This window comes from Rhyacophila brunnea, unplaced genomic scaffold, assembly GCF_057557595.1.
Source record: "Rhyacophila brunnea isolate RB1 unplaced genomic scaffold, BYU_Rbru_1.0 scaffold_20, whole genome shotgun sequence".
NCBI lineage: Eukaryota > Metazoa > Arthropoda > Insecta > Trichoptera > Rhyacophilidae > Rhyacophila > Rhyacophila brunnea.
The window spans coordinates 13,417,728-13,438,989 of record NW_028232860.1 but is presented as its reverse complement, the minus strand read 5'-3'; the positions used below and the strand labels follow the sequence as shown (position 1 = coordinate 13,438,989).

Below are 21,262 nucleotides of genomic sequence, written 5' to 3'. Positions count from 1 at the left end.
CCCGGATTATGGAGGATATACCAGACTAGTGAAAATGACTTGAGGAAAACAGGGTTAACTCTGGTCCATGAATTATGTTGACGATTGTGATTAAATAACTACGTATTTATATTTATTTAAAAAAAATGCCTAATATATAAGTTTAAAAATATAAGACTTATTTCACTTAATTTTATAATGAATATGACAGATTTAATTCACTCTAATTAGACATTCTCACCTAATACAAAATTCTAAGATCCAGTCTTACAGCTCATAAAATATAATTATATATTAAAAAAATCAAATCATAGTTACATAATTTCCTAAAACATTTATGAAATAATTACAAGATAAAAAGAACTTTTTATATACGTTTTTAAATTTGCTATTGAATCATATAAACTTGACTTGACTAGCTTAAACGATCAAAAAAATTGTACTTGATAGAAATACTGAATAAATATAGAATACTGAAATGTCATTTTGACATTCATATTGATTTCCATAGTAACGTAAATAATTTAGTTTCAAGGACCCCATACCCCCTAGCAACCAATATTTGTGTTTTACTTTTAACGGATTTCTTCCGAAATAACTTTTCATACAAAACAAAATTAACTGAAAATGAATTCAATTCTACTTAAAGATAGCTGGCTAAAAGTATTAAAAAAATGCATTGGCATCGTGTTCTGATATATTCTAAAAGTTTCAAATGTCTAGTTAGTCGGGTTTGACTGGTTTGACTGACAAGATTTGTACTGGATAAACAACCACCGGACAAATAAGAATACGACCTAATAAAAACTTTGTAAAAATACGAAAACTTTTAAATAAACATACCAAATAAAAAATATAATCAATAATAATTATAATGTGTTTTGTTTATTTAATAATAGATCGCGACAGAAATACGTTAATACCTATTTCAAAAATAACGAAACACTCCCTAAAGTTTCAGATCGTAATGAAGTTAGTCAGAATCCACTTTTAATTACTAAGTTTGCTTTGGATTGATTGATGGAGAAGCTAATATAATTACAGACAAGTCTGCTCGGTGACATAATTAAAACGTATTCAGTATAATTAGATAACACGACAAGGCGAGTACTCGCCGAGTTACGTTTATCTTCTAATTCTGTATTTTTAGACGTACAATTAAATACGTCTTTGTGTTCGAAATAAGTCGTAAGTTACAATTGTTTATAATAGCGCCTGTACGCTTGCATGGATTTACTTGCAGCTGTGTATTTTAAACTATCGCGATAACTGTTTACACTTTAAAAAGTGCTGACTGTCGCCAATCTTATTCTTCAAGAGTAAGCGAGATGCGATGTTGTCATTTTATAGTAGTACTTGACAGGTCGTAAAAATCAGTATACCTTAAAATGAGTCTGCGCGGTGTAGTTTTTTACCGGCAGATTCGCCGCTATCATTCTACTGCGCAGGCGTAGATATAGAAAAAAATCCCAACTGTGACACGAAACTTCAGAAGCTTCCGAACTTTTTTGATCCGTGGATGCAATCTTGCAAATTGTATGTTAATACAGTATGTTTACACGTGTATTTCCTTGTTATGGCCGCGATAACACGTACTGTCAGCAGTAAATCCATACACGTGTAAACGGGGTATAACGTTAGAAGCAATGAATATAGTAATACAAAAAATATACTGGTTGGATCATCAGTGTCGGTGACACGAGTGACGATAATTGCGTTCCTGTTGCAATTAGGTGCAAATATACAGACGTTAACATTTTACTTGATGAACTAGTCATTCACTCAATGAACAAAACAAAATATTCAAATAACATTGCTGTCAATAATTTCACCCAAAGTCGTTCTCACTAACAAATTATTACAAGATAAAAATAACTTTTTATATACCACGTTTTTAAATTTTCTGTTGAATCATATAAACTTGACAATTCTATGTATTAATAAATACTTTTTTTTGTGCTTGATAGAAATACTGAAATGTCATATTGATTTCCATAGTAACGCACGTATATATTATTAATTTAGTTGCTAGGACTGAACACACAAGAAAAAAATTGTACTGGACAAACAAGAATACGACCTAATAAAAACGTGGTAAAATGCAGTTCTACGTTGATAAACTCTTCAGCTCTCTTTTTAAAAATATTGCAACCATCCCAATATACTACTCTACGATGTTAAGAAAACATTATTTGGGTATTTGATTAAAGCTATATTAAGAAAAATAACCTGTAAAATATTGGCATATTATTTAATATAATTTTCAATAATAATCGACTTACCGGTTCAGCGTCGCAGGCCTCAAGGTCTGGGATAGGGTCATCAGTGCAGAAATAATCTGGAGGCTGAAGGATTGGAGGTCTCGGAGGCGGCGGAAGAAGAAATTCGGGGGGAGGACCAAGACAGTCGCAATCCACCCTCTCCATCTCCACCCGCATACTAGGAGGATCTCGTCCACTGAAAGACAGAAGAATATTAGTAAGTAATTTCATTTACTAAATTAATATCAAATTTTCTCTAGCAGAAACATGCAGCATGTACCTAATGATAACCAAGAAATATTCACAGAAATAGTCATGATTTTATCAATACATAATTACAGAGTAAAGGAAATTTAGCTTTCACTAGAGATGTACCAACAGATCCTTATTTTTTTCATCAGCTAGGTATATGGCAGGAACTATCCCCGGAAAAGTTATCAGAAAGCGGGACTCAATGACGTGGTCAACGGTGGCGAGAGGTGGAGGGCACACTAACGTTTGTCATGATGACCTATTTGTTTTTATTGAACTAAGAATACAATTTGTAGATGGTGCTGGTTAGTTTATAAATTTAAATAAAACCATAATTAGGAATACGATCCGACAAAAATAGTGCACACTTTTTAGTAATACTTATTTGTTTTCGTTGACATTAACAATGCATATTTTTAATTCATTAAGTCCTGCATTTCCAAACCATAATTGATAAAAAATGTTCGTCTATATTCTATAGAATAAGTATGTAAACTTATGTATGGTTTAATGGTATGATGTTTGTTTATGATAAATGTTTAGATATTTTATAGATAAACGATTGTTTTTTTTCTATTATCTACTATGGCTTGGATTAGGCTGAACTTAATTGAAATTTAAAAACTAACAAACACCATATATACACTGTAGTCTTAATTCAACGAAAACAAATATGTTTGACTGACAAAGTTTAGTATGTACTATTTCAGTCGGATTTTAACAGCCTACCGACACCATTTTCCACTGATGGTCTGCGGTTTAGATTTATCCATATGGACATAAAAGATATGAAAGAGTTAATACAGCGAATATTAACGTCAAACGACATTAATGATTTCTTAAGTCACGTAATAGTCACGTTGCACAGTAGGAGAAAAGCCCAAAAACGTGGCCAAAACCCCAGTCAATAAATTTTCGAAATGGGGATACTTGAGTAGTCAGTCAGGTAAAGGACTAATGACTGCATTTCATTGTGAAAGGGGAAGCGTTTTGACCATATACCTTCGTCGCTGCGTTGCGTTGATGTGAATATAATAATTTATTTAAAATAACTGTATCGCCTTTAAGACAAACACAGAATAATTAGTTGCCTACGACGACATAAAGGAAAAATACAAGATACTGTGGTTTACATTGTAGTATATTAAAAAGTGCAGTGTCTGTTTAATATCATTAGTAGAATTATAAATTGCACGAGTTGTTAAATTATTATAAACTTCTATAAATTGGGAAATTAAATATGACTCCAACGTGTTTGTGTGCAAAGTTTGCATTTTGCCTAAATATAACCGGGGAATCTCAGAGCGGTGGGCGAAAATCCGATTTATTGCCTGAGATTGCGCATTGTAATTCTGAATAAACACAGTTAATTATACGAAAGCCGACGGATTAAGAATCGTGTTTACAATAACATAAAGACTTCATTATTTCTCATGCATCAAGAGGAGTGAATCAAGCAAACGAGTGGGTGTTTTCATAACTGCACTATTGTTGGTTGAAACTGCAATTTCGTTTAATTTGTTTTTGTTGATAATAAACTTAATAACAACGGGTAGGTTGCATACCTGTAATTATTTCATACTTATTCATTTAACGATTTCATATACTACTACGAGTATGCATCATAATCTTAATCCACTGCTGTAAAAAGGCTCCTCTAACACCTCCTACTCATCTTGGCCTCTACTTCTTTGCTGCTACGTATTTTCTTTGATCAACCGTGTCTAAGAACCACACCACTCCTTTACCTTGGCGACTTCTATCAATGCGAAAACCTTATCTGCCTCCCTTTTCATTAGTTTATTTTAAGGTTTTTTGACCGTATGCCCTTCTTTTACACCGATGCTCTTGGTTTCAAATGTATACGTGAGCACTGGTGGCACGAATTGGTTGTTTACCATTTATGCACAATGGAAAGTCACTTTCCACGATATTAGTTTTGCGTTCTACGCGATATTTCGTTAGGTATAAATGTTTAGGCATAAAAGTCATTTTATAAACTTTTATTATACTTCACACAGGGTATACCTATTTATTTGTTTGGGTTTTTGAGTTGTTTTTCATCTCACTTATACCAGTTAAAATGCGATCAAATTCAGAATAAACAAATTGCGATAATTTTAACTAGTAGTTCTTACATGAAATGCGTATCACATTGGGTTATTTTTGACTATAAAATATTTTTAGTAGGTCTGAGATGTTACAACGTTACGTTCTTTGAAGAAAAGAAATGGTTTATTAAATTATTAGCAAGTCCAAGTACGTCATAACTAAATATTTGGTGAGAGCCGGGCGTCGGTTAGTAATTAAAGCAATCAATGATACCTTAATTTAAAACACAAACACCGATAGGTAGTCAAAATTAACGCAATTTGATAAGCATAACATGTAATAACTACTAGTTAAAATTATATTATATAACTAGGATGTTCTTAGTTTAATTGGTTAAATCACATTGGCACGATACCAGTAGTTATAGGTACAAATCCCGTCGGGTTTGGTATTTTTTTCAAATATATTTTCTAGTAGGTATATATATATCTGAGGTTTTTCAAGTTATGTATTGTTATGCACTGTTGGTGTTTGTCGATAGTACCTGTTGTGCTGGACGGAATGGTCACCTTCTGAATGATCAGTTTCTTGAGGATAGAGTAGTCTGGCTGATGATGGTTCTCTCAGTTGCACGCCACTCTCGTCTGTCTCCTGACGATCCATGCGGGAGTGCCGCAGGACTACTGGAACAAGGAAAAAATATATGTTAAACCGTTATTATTGATTGATTTATAGCAAGGTTTTTTTATAAGAACATTTCAGTTTCGCTACTTAACCTAACCCAAAATAATGCCAATATAACTTTACTACAATACATTAAACTTTAATTTCTGAGAAAAAATGCATTTTACCACTGAACATCTAGTTTAGGTAAGTAAATTTTAGGATATGCTAAGGAACTATCTACTAGAAGTCAATTGGTTACGGTTAATGGCAAGTCTTAAAGTAAAATACTTACAAGATAAAAATAACTTTTTATATACTTTTTTAAATTTTCTGTTATCATCATATATAATCATATAAACTTGACAATTATGTGTATTAATAATAATTTAGGACAAATATGGCAATTGTCAACAAATCAGTTTTTTGCTATTTTGCAACAAACAAATATGGAATACTGAAATTCATTTTGATTTCCATAATAACGCACGTATATATTAATAATTTAGTTGCTAGGACCACCTCCTTAGCAACCAATAATAGTGGATTTGATTACGGATTTCTTCCGAAATAACTTTTCATACAAAACAGAATTAACTGAAAATGAATTCAATTCTACTTACATATGGCTAAAGTATTAAAAGAATGCATTGGCATCGTGTTCTGATATATTCTAAAAGTTTCAAATGTCTAGCTAGTCGGGAAGTTAGTTAAAAATTGATTGCAAGATTTGTACTGGATAAAAAACCACCGGACAAACAATAATACAAGCTAAGAAAAACGTGGTAAAATGGTTTAATTTAAGTATTATATGTTAATCTCCTCAGTAGGATTTGACCTATCCCGTTTACTATCATCATAACTATCTCGAATAACGACCGTTCAACATGTGGAGTTGAACGGATATAAATATATTCGTTAATATGATGATTCGCCGAGAGCGGTGCTTTATTGCGTCCCTTTGACGTTTCGGTCGTTAGTTTATTGCGTGGCAGGCCTTCCGTTGCGCTGCTAACGACGCCGTTACAACGGCCGTTATTGTACGGCATGGTGCCGGGCCGTTATGGCACTAGCTTTTCAAGTGCCGGTACCGGCGGACTTGCAGTAACGGATCTCGTTATAAAGCTTCTTATTCACATATTATTGATACTTGCGTCGTAGTATTTGTTTAAGTCCTGGAGTACTGTATATAACTCGAAACTTAAGAATTCAAGATATGTGAGGTTAAGTTAGACCGAGAAATTTGGTAACCATTAATAGAAAACAGTCTTTTAGTTATTCATAAAAATATACCAGACAAAGTGAGAGAACAAAGCTAGGAGTCTATCCATAGACTGAAACGGTATGTAGTTTTGAACTGTATGCCATATTAAACTTACGATTTCTGATTAACAGAAATTAACGATTCAAAACCAAAAATTACTGTTTCAATCTATGGGTGACCTGTATAGATAGCAGAAAAAATTGTACATTTTCTCAAAATGAGGAAAAAAAACTATAAATTAGCATTCCAAAACAATAAGTTACAATTATTGTTTTCACGAGAATAAAGATTTAAAAAGAATGTATAGTTTCATAACAATGAATAAGACATACAACTAAAAATTAATACAGAAACCTACGAAATTTGACTATTGCAATATTGGTTTTAAGTATACGATTTAATATATTATAATATTCGTATTATACTGGGTAGTATGAGGTTTTTCAAATAAATACTGTATAATATTTTTTTTTCATTTGTTATAATTAGTTTATTTGAGGTGTTTTTTTGATTTAACACCATACCCACACCAAATGCCATAAAAAGAAAATGCTGAATCAGGCAAGAAAAAAACATAGTAACGCTGGTAGGAAATATAAATGTACATCATTATAATGTGCTATCGTTGTGAAAATGTTCAATTAGTTATCATATAAATTATTCTTATACTAGGTACCTGTGGCGAAGGGTGACTTTTTGAAAGAGGTAGGCTGTGGGAGTAACCATGCTTGTCACATATATTTGCGGGAAATAAGAAGATAACCTAATATTACTACTGATGAATAGGTACGCTAAAACGAAGAAATTTCAAAAGCTTAATTGGTTTGTTATAATTTGTCCATAAAAATAAGCAATTAGTTTGAATTACTTATGTATTTTCCTAAACATTTTATAAACGTAACATACGCTCAAAATATAATACCTATCATCTATGAAAATATCCGTTGTTGTATATGTATTATATTCCATTACAATTTATAATTTAACCCGTAATACTAGACATTTAAAAAATTTCTATATTTAAAACACAGACTTATGTAGGTACAATATCAGATATCTAAATTGTCTATTGAGTGAACTAATAAATAAATAAAAATCACGAGATAAATTATTTTATATTTTTAACAATCAATATATATTTATGTGATTGAATCGCATAGAAATTAATTTTTAAATTATCTTATTATTAATTATTTTTAATAAATAAGCTCTCGTGACGTAAGCGCTAGCAAAACAGCTTGTACATTTGTATGCGGGACGCCAGACATTTTGAAATAATGAGAAAAAACTTCATATTGAAAACCCGTCGATTCACGCGAAAATAATCCTATACAATATGTGAAGCGAAACGCGGTGTGTTCTATTTTTTTTAACTTTCGAGAGATGCCATAGATGGTGCTTATTAAAATATGGGAAACGATCGTAAAATTATGACAATTGTACGATAGATGTCTTTGGGTATATTGAATATATTATTATTTGTGATTATATAAATATGTCAACATGAAAATAAAAATTATTTTTCTTAAGAAGGTAGGCTTTAAATAATAGCCTAGTGTGGACTCTTCGTCACTGCTAGGTACTTGTATTCACAAAGTATTTATAACAAACATGTTATATATTATGAAGTTTATCAAGAAAAGTCTTGTTTGCTAAGTGGAAAATATTATATGTATATTAATGAATTATTTAGTATTATAATAATATCGTTATTTCATATTTAATTCGACGGGTCTACCCAAAACTGAGGCAAGACACCTTGTCCCACAATTAGTATCTACATACCTTTACAACTTTCCGAAGCTTCCCCGAAATTAATTTCCAAGTGAATGAAGAAGGTTCGCGTCCCTAAAACTTTTGGAGCATATTAGAGGGCGCACCTTCGGATGTTTCGTATGGGAAGTAAGTAAAAAATAAGTAGCAGGGCACCCAAGTACAAGAGGGATGGTTAAAACCAGCACCTCTTTAAAGTTTGTCGAGGACTTTGGAGTGATATACGTTACACGTTAGGTGCAAATAACGAGGAGTAAGCTCTTCACCGCAAGCATGGCTAGACTGTTTCAAACTCTGTTTTTTAATATAATCTAATAATATATTAATATAATAATGTCTGGCAAGCTATCTCAGTAGACGAAATTGTGCATGATGAGTAAATTGTAGTAAAATCTAGTAGTATACATTTATGAACTCTTCCAATGACGCCATTACAACCATGATATTATCATCGATGGTGCAGCTGAATCCAAGAAACGGACATATCACCGTATGTTCCGCATTTTCCTTGGCGGAAGATTCGCGGAGAGGTTATCGGAATATGCCCACTTTTTCATATTGTTTTTAGTTCTAGTTACTCCGGTTCATATCCAATTTATCATCCTACAAACTCCATAGACTTGCATGCCCCCAGATGGCTGCGCAGCCATCTATTTGACACCAATTAGAAGACTGTGTAGTGCATTTGCAGGCAGCTACAAAATCTCCTTGAACGATATAAGGAAGTTTTTATAAGTATATATAGTGTTACATCCCCAAATGGTCCTCATTTGGGGATGTCTCTATGAATTTGGAGAGGCCCAAATCGATACCAAATCGACAAATAGTAAGTGCTGATTACGAAAATAAATAAATAATAAAACTGACAACAGTATTGTAATATGTAATTTAACAAGAATGACAACACACCATTTTGCGCATTGCTTTCTGCGCCGGATCTTGGCGCACATGCGCAGAAGAGGGAAGAAGGATTTTGATAGTAAAATAAAAAAACACATTTATTTGAGCTCCGCAAAAGATTGAAATGATATAAAATGTAGCCCCAAATATTCACTGAAATAAACCTCGTCGTTTACACCACAATTCCGGTGTGCTATTTGTCCACCTCCAAATCCCGAATCCAGACGAAAAACCATACGAGAATAGTGTGTTTTCACTTTCTAAAATAGAGGGACATGACAATAGGTATATATTTTTTTTATTATTTATTTAAATCAGCCAACAGGATCAATCCTAAAGAATAAAGTATATTTTTGTGATGGTCCGAATAACAGGCGGACACAGAAAGCAAAATAAATCAAATTAAATTATGTCAAATATTAGGTACCTACTGATAACTCCAGGGTTCCGGTCTAGCTCAGACAAAGTTCAATTCGAACCCTGGTATCACAATTTTTTTTTTAGTAACTGGTAAACTGTCGCTTTTTATTCTTAGTATGGTTTTTTTTAGGATTTGGGGCTGGGTAAAATAACGCACCGGAATTAGTTTTATAACGGCAGGGTATATTTACGTCGATGTCATATAATTATTACATAGTTTTATAGTTTCTTTTACGGACACAATATGTTTTTTTTAAAGAATTATTATAGGTTATTCATAACACACAATTTATAAGCGCAATTGATTCCAAAATATTTATATCCCCGAGCTGGTTACTTATAATATACAATAGCCGCGAAATACTATCGACACGCGATTTTTTTTTAATAGTTTATGTTACCGAGTACGAAATACGTGTCCCGCATCTTACTATTTTCGTCATACTGAAGCCATCTTGAAATTCATCCCCAACGGTTTTTTTCTTGGGCGACGTTGCATATCTCCAACGGTCAAAGACAATGTTGCCGGCCGACTTTTAACATTATTTTCTATTTCGGAATCAACGCTGTTAAATTGTTTACATTTATTTTGTACGGCACACTTACGCGTTATTACAACGTAGTGTCCGTACTGCGGATTTTTTTATAGATCTTAATTTTACATATCTTACGATTTAGTTATGACGTAATACTCTTTTTCTTCTCCTAGCACTGCCTAACATTCCTCTCTTTCATTCACAATACAAGTTATTACAATTTATTGGCGTTTTGCCTACACATTCTACTGACATGTTTAAGTGGCAAAAGCCCAATTTCATTCGTCGTCTCGCATGCTTTCTTATTTATTCAGGCCTGGTCTTCCACGAACCGTGTCCTCAGCCTCAAAGACACGGGCCGTGGGACTTATTTCTGGAAAGAAACGTCCCTCTGGGTGGTCAAGGGTGCGGCTCGGTGCAGTTTATTTGACTACGAGGCCAAGGGCGTGTTCAGGCCACTCTACACCCCTAAAAGGTACTCTAGGTATAAGACCCGAAGTCCGAGGTCGTGACAATTCGACCTCTCTGGATTTTGGCGTGAACATAATCCTTGGTCTCAAATAGGCCACCGTTCCCACCACTTGACAAACCGTTGGGTATAGGAATATCGTATACAGTGTTTAGTTTTACATTTATTTTAATTACTTTTGGTTTAATAATGACTCATATATTCCAGCCTCGGAATGTTTACTTTAATCAGGTTTCTATTATTCTATTCAGTATTCTACAAGTTATTTCGTCAATAGACTTCTCCAGAATCAGAGTGTCTAAGGTCTAGGCGTTCGTTCTAGAGGGTGACACGATCGGGGCTATGACTCGCCACATCCAACCTATTTAGACCGTGAGTCGCGAATCTCAGGAACCGGAAAGGGAGGCAGACGTCATCTCGGCCTGTAATCAAGCATCACTCCTAAAGGACCGATGTAGACACCAGCATGCGCCTTTTTAGTCCGCCCAATCGAGGAGAGGGTTATTACCAATGCATTGGTCGCAATCCATGGGTTTAGACGGGACTTCCAGTTTGCTCGGGTGACGATACATATACATGCATTCGTTTACATATTTATATATTCCCAGATCTACTAAAGATCTGGCAAATACAACAGAGAAATTCAAATCGAACTTAATTCTCAGGTAGGCTATCAGGGTGTCGGATTATATGTTTTATTAAGCCATATCGTGTGATCAGTGGACTCGCTTATCCGTCCGAATTTAATATGCAGGCATCAGTTAGACCGATGTGAGAATTGCAAACTAATTTATTCCCCCTTTCTACGGCATCGGCTCTCATCTGATCACGTGGCCACACGTCTTACCCTCTGATAGTCTAGAAGATACCTATTATAATAGTTACCTATTGAACCTAAATAGATACTAAAAGGAATCTAGCTTAATATTCTAATTTAACATCTAATCGTGGGGCAATTACTTGCTTACCTAGTTTTAACTTGTGGTTTATGCATAATATTATTAATGTTATATCTAAATTAAGTATATATATTTTTTTTAACTAACAAGTAGGTATCGTCTTGACGATCTCAGTATGGTTTCTTTGATATTATTTATATGGGTATCAGATGGTGAATATTGTTTATTTTTCTTTGTTTTCACGGCCGAACAATCCTGTCAATATCTAGCTCGTGATACTGGGAGGTTGTCGGCGCAAATGGGCGTATTTTTTTTTTTTAAGTCATCCACATATACAGCCTGTGGTTTTGGTCATAATATGTGGGTCCGGATGCATTTTCATAAAGTTAAGTATTAGCAGAATATATTATTTTATCATAATTCTAAGTTTAATCGCCTTTCGTTCCCGCGCGTGACGTCTTACGACACTATGCAAGAGTCCGCATTTATTTTCGTAAAATTAGTTAAGTTTATATTATATTATGCTGATATAGTAATAAGTTTGTTTCTGATCTTCCTCGTGCGCGGCGTCCTACGCCACAACACGAGGGTCCGGGTTTTATATTTTATGTGGTTACATACAATACGTATCGCGTCTTTCGTTTCTTTTTATTTCTTATTTTTTTGATTACTCGTTTTTGTTAGTTATTTCGTACGTGTTTCAGTGACCTTTTGGTACGTCGATTCACGTAGAACGGTCCGCAGGGAAAAAGCGTTTCGGTAGTCGGCGCCTCCCGCTACGTCTAAGTTCTTGAGGGTTTAGGTCGACAGACCTATGTCTTGTAACCGCCCTTTCATTGTCCGCAGTTGGTGTGTTAACTGTCGGATCATTTCCAGCTGAGGGGGGTGAGAGAGGCCTTCTAGCACGCCCCTTCTTTCCGCTCCTAGGGCATTTAAGTGGCTTTTTGATAGGTTGGTGTTCGACTTCTGTTGAAGGCGTCCCCTGAACGAAAGTATCTAACACGTTTTCGATCCTATCGTACGTCACTAGTCCGTCAGACGTTGCTTGCGCGGCGTGATCGTCGACGGACGTCACCTTGGCAACGTCGATCATCGAATCAGCTTCGCAGGGCACAGACGTCGTTGATTTAGCACCTTGTCGTTTCTTTCTTTTCTTCGCTCCCTTACGAGCGACCGGCAATGCTCTTGGCGAGCCTCCTGTTATCTCCTGTTCCACTCGTGACGGGTCGCTTTCAGGTCGGTCGTGTTGCGATGACGTATTCGGAGAGTGATCAATTCTCATGTCTACATCAGGCGTCTTTGACCCGAGTTGTTCTAGGACGTCGTCTCGAGGGTTGGGGTTTAGAGGAGGCGGTACCCTGGGCTCCGTCGGATCGCTACATATTTCATCACGTAATTCCTTATTATTAACACTTTTTATATCATTTAAATCCGCAGGTAAATGCTTACATACTAGACATACAGCATCTATTTTATTCATTTCGACACTGTAAAAGTCACTCTTACAAGTCGCACATACGCTATTCGTTACCTTATTTATTTTTTTAATATGTGTATTTTTATTCTCCTTATATGCTAGATGAGTTTTATTAAAGTCATTTATCTCGTTAATAACGTTCCTGTTTATTTCGTTCTTAGCAATAATACTTCCCGGTAATTCCGGCGTATTTGTAGTGTAGAGTAAATCAGCTGTGTTTCGTAGTAAGGGCATTTTTTTTATATCCGAAGGGGCACCTGTTTTCTTTGTACTTTGTTGCGGCGAGATTACCCGCTGTACCCCCGCGTTAACGGTGCCGTCTCCCTGCCCCGCGCAGTCAGCTGATTTCGTTCCCGTGTATCGTGGAGATAATTCCCCCCGTACTCTTGCGTTAACGCTGCCGTTGCCTCCCCGCCCCGTACGATGAGATGCATAAAATGATCGTACGCGGTGTTTATTTGAAATGATGGCGTTATATTTTCTCCCCATATCCAACATATCTTTATAAATATTATTTCTGGTTTGTTCCGACTTATTTAATTGAGCCGGTGTAATACAGAATTTATCAATAACAGTTTTGCCAGTGTCAACGTTAAATCTACTTACGGTTTTTACTGGTGTCTCTGCTGTTTTTACTGCTTGTCGATGGATCCTCGTATTTTTAATCTCACAAACATTCATCGCCTTTTTAGACACAGTATTTATTATTTTATTACTACTAATTATATTTACAGCTTCGATTGGCTCGCCCTGCGGTTGTTTTCCAACTTTTCTATACCGGCGTGCGGCAATATTTATATTGTTTAGCTTGAAAATGGCTAAAGTTTTATTCAGAATCGGTCGGAAAACATCACCAGGCGGTGCGTCACGAATATTTTTTTAAATATAGACGCTACATTTACAGCCCCTAGGAGAGGGTCCTGTTTCATAACTTTTTCAGCTATCGGAAGGATGTCCTGACTAACGTTACACTTCTTTCCACTTTTGAACACAGGCTTTTGCACAAGCACTTGAAGAGAGTCCTGCGCGACGGTACCTTTGCCAGTGCCGTATGCAGCACGTCGACTGCCATCTGCGAGCCTCAGACGGTGGTCGGGTTCTGCATCTAATCTTCATTCCCTCGGTGTCTCCTGTGTTCGCTGGATCCTTCGTTTCAGTACCTCGCACTCGGAATGTTCATGATACTCAGGGCAATAGTAACACTTCCGAGCTCCGTTAGCATTTGAGTAACTTCCACGGCCCCTAGTTCCAAATGAACCCCGTCGAGGGTATTGGCCTCTATACCCGTAACTCGTCTGAGCCGGCGGTGCTTCATAATTAGTGGTCACTTCGTTCTCCGTTTTTGTAGCGAGTGATGCGAGGCGTGTATGCGATACCTCGGCGGACCGTGGTTTCGCGTTTCCCCCGGTTTGTTCCATTCGTTTTGTCTGCTCGCCTCGCCACTGACAACTGCATGTTTGTGGCGTGCTTCTTTGAGTGGGTGTTGGTACGGCGATGGTCGGGTTTGTTTTTATCATCCGTAGGTCACGAACGACTTCTAGTAGTTCTTCGATTGTCTGCCACTTGCACGCTCCCACCCACAATTGTACTCTTTCTGTAAAAAGTTCGTAAAATATGTCGGCGAGGTCTTTACTACTTGCAGTAGGCATTAACGCCTTGGCGAGGTCTCGCTTGTTTAAGAGGAAGGCATAAGGGTCTTCTTCAGGACGCTGTGCTGTGGTTTTCAATTCGTCTTGTTGTTCTCTGGTCCTGGCAGGTGACTCAAAGTGACGGCGGAGTCGGTTGGTAAAGGTCTCCCACCCATCGTCTGGAGACACTGTTCTGGCCCAGGACTTGGCTTCGCCTTTCAGCTGCCCCAAGGCACGTCCTGTCCAGTTATCCTCTGGGGTTCTATCCAACCGGAAGAACTCTTCGCATCCGGCTAGAAACGTAGCCACCCTATGTTTGGGGTTACCCCCAAACGTCACTTGTAGTTCTGGCTTATGTGCCCACGGTTTATATGGTAGTTCTGGTCGGGGCACTACCATCGGAAGTACACATGGTATACTAGGTGTGGTCACTTCGGTGCGCGGACTGTCATTAACAAATGGTCGCATTGTTTCGAAATTAGTCGCGAACGCGTTGTCCGTGGAGGCCACTTCCGTGTCGATAATCGGGTCGGCCATGTTTAAAGAGTCTTCAGATGTCTCCTTGTTGGTGTCGGCCTTCGTTTGCGAACGTGTCCGCATTGACATGTGCACTCGTTTAGTTTTTTTTTTTTTTAAAAACAACAAAAAAAAATATTTTTATTTTAATTTTTTTCGGTCCTCATGGTTGCGGGATCGGCAAATCCGTACAATTCACAAGCCGCATATGTTGGGCGCCACATGATAACTCCAGGGTTCCGGTCTAGCTCAGACAAAGTTCAATTCGAACCCTGGTATCACAATTTTTTTTTTAGTAACTGGTAAACTGTCGCTTTTTATTCTTAGTATGGTTTTTTTTAGGATTTGGGGCTGGGTAAAATAACGCACCGGAATTAGTTTTATAACGGCAGGGTATATTTACGTCGATGTCATATAATTATTACATAGTTTTATAGTTTCTTTTACGGACACAATATGTTTTTTTTAAAGAATTATTATAGGTTATTCATAACACACAATTTATAAGCGCAATTGATTCCAAAATATTTATATCCCCGAGCTGGTTACTTATAATATACAATAGCCGCGAAATACTATCGACACGCGATTTTTTTTTAATAGTTTATGTTACCGAGTACGAAATACGTGTCCCGCATCTTACTATTTTCGTCATACTGAAGCCATCTTGAAATTCATCCCCAACGGTTTTTTTCTTGGGCGACGTTGCATATCTCCAACGGTCAAAGACAATGTTGCCGGCCGACTTTTAACATTATTTTCTATTTCGGAATCAACGCTGTTAAATTGTTTACATTTATTTTGTACGGCACACTTACGCGTTATTACAACGTAGTGTCCGTACTGCGGATTTTTTTATAGATCTTAATTTTACATATCTTACGATTTAGTTATGACGTAATACTCTTTTTCTTCTCCTAGCACTGCCTAACATTCCTCTCTTTCATTCACAATACAAGTTATTACAATTTATTGGCGTTTTGCCTACACATTCTACTGACATGTTTAAGTGGCAAAAGCCCAATTTCATTCGTCGTCTCGCATGCTTTCTTATTTATTCAGGCCTGGTCTTCCACGAACCGTGTCCTCAGCCTCAAAGACACGGGCCGTGGGACTTATTTCTGGAAAGAAACGTCCCTCTGGGTGGTCAAGGGTGCGGCTCGGTGCAGTTTATTTGACTACGAGGCCAAGGGCGTGTTCAGGCCACTCTACACCCCTAAAAGGTACTCTAGGTATAAGACCCGAAGTCCGAGGTCGTGACACTACTTACAAAATGTAAAGTTATTGAAAATGGTTAAAAACTGAAAGAAAAACACATTAGTAGTAATCATAAGAAAAATATATTAAGAACGTAGATCTCTAGAAAAGATAGGCGATATAAGAAAAGAAAAATCCAATATTAAATAATACAATAAAAAAGTAGTCGTCTAGATACCTACAAGTAAATCATGGATTTTGCAGGTTTAACCGTGGATACTATATTATGCTACATTACATGACGGAATTTAATTTAAATTTGAATTAATTAATGTTAATATGTACTATTCTATTTGAATCTTTATAAAATTACAATATTCCTAACGATTTTATACGTATTCAAATTAATGTTCATTATCGAGTATACAATTTGTACGTATTTGTAAGTAACATGAAAATCTGATACTATTGATTTGATTACCAATAACATTTTGTTTCCATACAATTCACTGAATCAAATACAAGACATACCTATTGAATTAAATTACTGTGAACATTAAAATCTCTTCACCTTTGGTTAACCTTCCTTCACCTGGCGAAGCGTTTAAGCACAGGTAAACAAATAAATAAAGTTTAGTCTTTAAGTTCCAGGATTCCGACTAAATTAGATGGAATACTTTACACGCCTAATGAATATATAACTAAATTCCTTTGGCAAATACACACACCCGCACGATTTACGTAGAAATTTATTTCATTTGCATTTATGAGGTGGGTAAATATTATATTATATGAGTATCGTATTATGACAGAAGCTGAAATGAGTATGTTTCAATTATTAATGAATATTTATCAGTGTACGTATTTATAGTATAAACCAGAGATCGACAGGTTTATTATAATATTACCAATTACCTTGAATGGCGCAAAATAAATTTAAAAAATCGACATCGGCGGATAATACTTATGTAAATAATATTATATATTATATAATAGACTGCAGTAAATATTATTAACAATAGAAAAGGTTTTATTAGTGTCATGTCAAGGAATATTAACTGGGCACTCAGCAAACAGAATGAGAGAAATATGGATATCTTTGAGAGGAGAACTTTGAAAAGAATCTTTGGAGCTGTTCAAGAAAGTGGCATTTGGAGGTCAAGATATAAAGAGGAGCTGTACACACTTCATGGGGGCAAAAAGATCACGTGGTTTATGAAAAATTTGAGACTGCACTGAATCGGCCACGTGCATAGAATGTTGGATGATATACCGGCAAGTCTGTGTCTTGAGATGGTAGGAGATGACATGGACGTCCAAAGTTGAGATGACTGGACTGCATCACGGGAAATTAAAAAATGCTCTGTCAAAGGAACTGGAAATTATCGGCGCTCGTCCAGGATGTAGGAAATTTTTGAAGGAGGCCGAGACCCGTCAAGGACTGTAGTTCCATAAATGATGACGAAGGTATATTAACTAATTATTAGTATGATTGTATATGTATAAATTTAAATTAAACTTGAACATCATATTTTTATGGGTAAGTCAAAATAGGTTTCACATAATTTCCATAGGTGGCGATTATCTCGTTGACCGCATTAATTAGTATCGAATCAGGACCCATTTATTCCCAGAATAGTGTATCGACATCTGTTATGTAGGTATGTAGTAATATCGGCTTTCCAAAAGTTTGCGGCCTTTTACAGCAAACGAGAATGTCTATTCTCATCGGACTATAGGTCTAATGCCTAGATACTGGATGGGCGACGCAGTAATGAGGGACTGTCATCAGGTGTACATGTCATGTTTTACGTTTCTCTAGTCATACTGTCCAGAAAACATCAAAAGATTTAATTATTGTTCTGATAAATTTGCTTGGCAAAAGAGTCAGACGTCGAACACCAAGGTATTCAAGGGTAGGAATTCACTAAAACCCGGTGACATCCATGCTTTCAGAGGGTAGAAAACTGGATAAGATGAAGAAGGTTACATGCAAATTATTAACTACACTTAACCGTGGCACTGTCTTAATGGAAAGAGTATTATGAGAGTATTAAGAGGAAATTGTATTATGTAAATTCAATTAGATCATTAATGTGATATTCGATAGGTACGAATTGATACTAACGAAAATTTTATATGAATATATTTTATATAATTTCTTCTATCTTTCCCTTGTATTTCGGTGATTTTTATTATGTATTTTTAAGAGTTTTATTTAGATTTGAATTTGATCTTAATAATAATAATTCTGCAGTTTTTTGAACATATTGTCAGGCGCGGACCGGACAACCTGGAGAGACTGGTAGTTTTGGGTAGCCTCCAGGGAAAGCGAAGCAGAGGAAGAGCGTCTGCGCGATGAAGTGACCAAGTGAAAGAGCTGACTGGGGGCGCCATCCATTCTGCCCTGAGAGAAGCGGAAGAGAGAGAAGGATGGAAAGTCTTGGTCGCTCAAAGGATGGCGAAATTTAAATGTGGTCACGATCCTCAGCCATGAGTGCACGACCAAGAAGAAGAGAATAATACTATACAGTTAAATACGGACAATTGCATACTTACAAATTTCCGGATACCGATCCAGAATGTCACAGTACCAATTCATCAAAAGTCAAAATTATACGTGGTTCTTTCTTCTTTCGACCATGTCTGATCCTAATAGGATCATATGGGCCTCAACAGAGTAGAGGTTTTTATTGACAGATTTTGTTTTTTACGAGAAATGGATGTCAGCCACTTGCTCAACCTATCAGGTCCATACCCTGACACACAAAAATTGAAAAACAAAACAAAAACAGTATGTGTACTTGCCAGACCCAGGATTCGAACCTGGGACCCACGGCGTCATAGTCCAACGCTTAAGCCGCGCGGGCACCGTGGTTATTTTGTTCCAAATTTTGTGAATTCTTTTTGTAAAAAAAAAATAATGATCGTAGCGAACTTTGGTTTCGCTTTTCTTTTTTTTTTAGATTTATTGCTACTGTGGTTAAATAAAGTTTACTTCATAAATATCTAAATAATAAGTTTCACTAATAAATTGACAATTCACTGTAAGTATTAGCTCGCCGAATTAGGATCTAAATGAATAATACTCCTATATACGGTCAAAAGTGTTACAGGCAAATGCTGCCAATTGAGTTTAGCATATGGCCAACATTGGCAAACTGTCAAATTACTATTTGCATACTAGCTTTACCTGCTGACTATGTGAGTACCAGTACATACTGCATAAGCTCGGTGCAGCGATGTCTCTTCCCACAGTCCTACCGGGATATTTGTTTGGTCCGGTCGATAAAGCAGGGAGTCATAATATTAACTTCCTTCGAGGCAATAACGGGAAGAGTCATAGAAAATACAATGAAATTTTCCGGTTAAGTTAACACTATCACAAAAAGACATTTGTCTTCGGAGATAATTTCGGTAATGTTAGGAGGGGAGCTTTTGGTAGGAATTAAAAGATGTATTATTTTATTATTACGAAGTAAATCACTTTCTAAAAATAAAAAAAGCCAAAGGATGGCGTAATAAAGGATATAGATATATTTTATTACAAACAGAAAGTTCAACACTGAATACTTTACAAAAATCTCACAATATAAATTCTAATGGATTTAGGTTTTGTACAATTACATCTAATTAGTTTTGTGCGACCATGGTTTCGCCTTTCGGCATCTTCAAGCGCTGTGTAAACTCACCAAAGGCAAAAATACACTATGTGAGTGTACACAGCGCATGCAGATGCCGAAAGGCGAAACCCGGGTCGCAAAAACGACCCAAATGGAATAGTACAAAACTTTTATCCATTAGAATTTAAATTCGAATTCCATCAAGTACCTTCGGTCGATAGTATTAATATTTTACAATATAATAATCTATTACTTTTATTCAAAGAATAATTCACAAGACTTGAGAATGTTAATTGTTTATATTAAACGTACCTAATTTAAAAATCTTTTCGTGATTACGTGAAGACTGCTGTGTCCGCTCACGAGCTCGAGTATTTGTAACGCGGCTGTGCCAATGTACCCCTAATATTCAGAAAGACATCGATTCTCAAAGACGTTTAGAGACGCTTTACGTGGCTGGAACATGTGTTCCGGATACCGACAGAGAGTGCAACACTTCGCACGCTTGTGGCACAGCCTCAAGGGTTCCGTCACCGTGGCTGGTCTTCTCCTACCATGTAGCGGTGCTACAAATGCGATCTACGCACTGCAGATCAGGCATGGCGGGAGGCGCGAGAGTTAGCGGTGGACCGAGGGAAGTGGCGAGAATTTGTGCTTGCCCTATGCCCTATGTGACAGGGTGAAAGAAGAACAGTTTAAAAATACCTTAGAGTTATACCAACTAGAAAAGGTATTTTTAAAAAAATTAGCACCCGATGGGGCTTGAACCCGTATCCATCAGATTCGTGCTATTATTAATAAATTATAATAAATTAATTAAAATATTAGTTGTGACATATTGTAATGCTTATCAAATTGCGTTAATTTTGAATTAATTAAGTAACCCTAATAATTACTAACCGAAATTTGGATGAATCTAAATTTTAGTTATAAAGTACTTGCACTAGTTAAGTATTTAATAAAAAAAATATTCAACGAATAATTTCATATGATTTGAGAATATAACATTCGTTATAATATTGAATATACATAATTTGAAAATTAATATAATATTATATATTTTAGTATATGAACAGTATTTGTACTGTAACACTGTATATTTTAAGGGTTATTTTAGTAAATTGTTTACTTAGGAACAATGTATTTTTACGATCTTTACTGTGCAAGCAGTAAGCATCTTTACTATGTTCAGTTACGGTTGTACATTTCAGTTTATGAATATGCATAAGTACCTATATTACGTAAAGATTCGTAAACGCAAAACTGGGAGCGTAAATACGGTTGAAATATAAAGGTATGAAACTTAAATACTTTTACCTCAGTGAACATAATTTATATTCTAAAATAAATATT

The 21,262-nt window shown here is 35.9% G+C and overlaps 1 protein-coding gene across 2 annotated transcripts in view; it reads right to left on the bottom strand.

Moving 5' to 3' along the window:
* The window catches only part of pxb (putative Hedgehog signaling attenuator pxb), a 699,312-nt gene that overhangs the window by 277,638 nt on the left and 400,412 nt on the right, over window positions 1-21,262 (bottom strand). The window contains exons 5-6 of one of the 2 annotated variants that reach the window (XM_085948240.1): window positions 5,089-5,224; window positions 2,262-2,436 (exon numbers count right to left, since the gene is read on the bottom strand). In XM_085948240.1, the coding sequence (XP_085804366.1) occupies window positions 2,262-2,436; window positions 5,089-5,207 (294 nt within the window). In that variant the 5' untranslated portion in view covers window positions 5,208-5,224. Of the gene's footprint in view, window positions 1-2,261; window positions 2,437-5,088; window positions 5,228-21,262 lie in introns of both variants that reach the window. The other variant, XM_085948239.1, reaches the window with a different exon arrangement.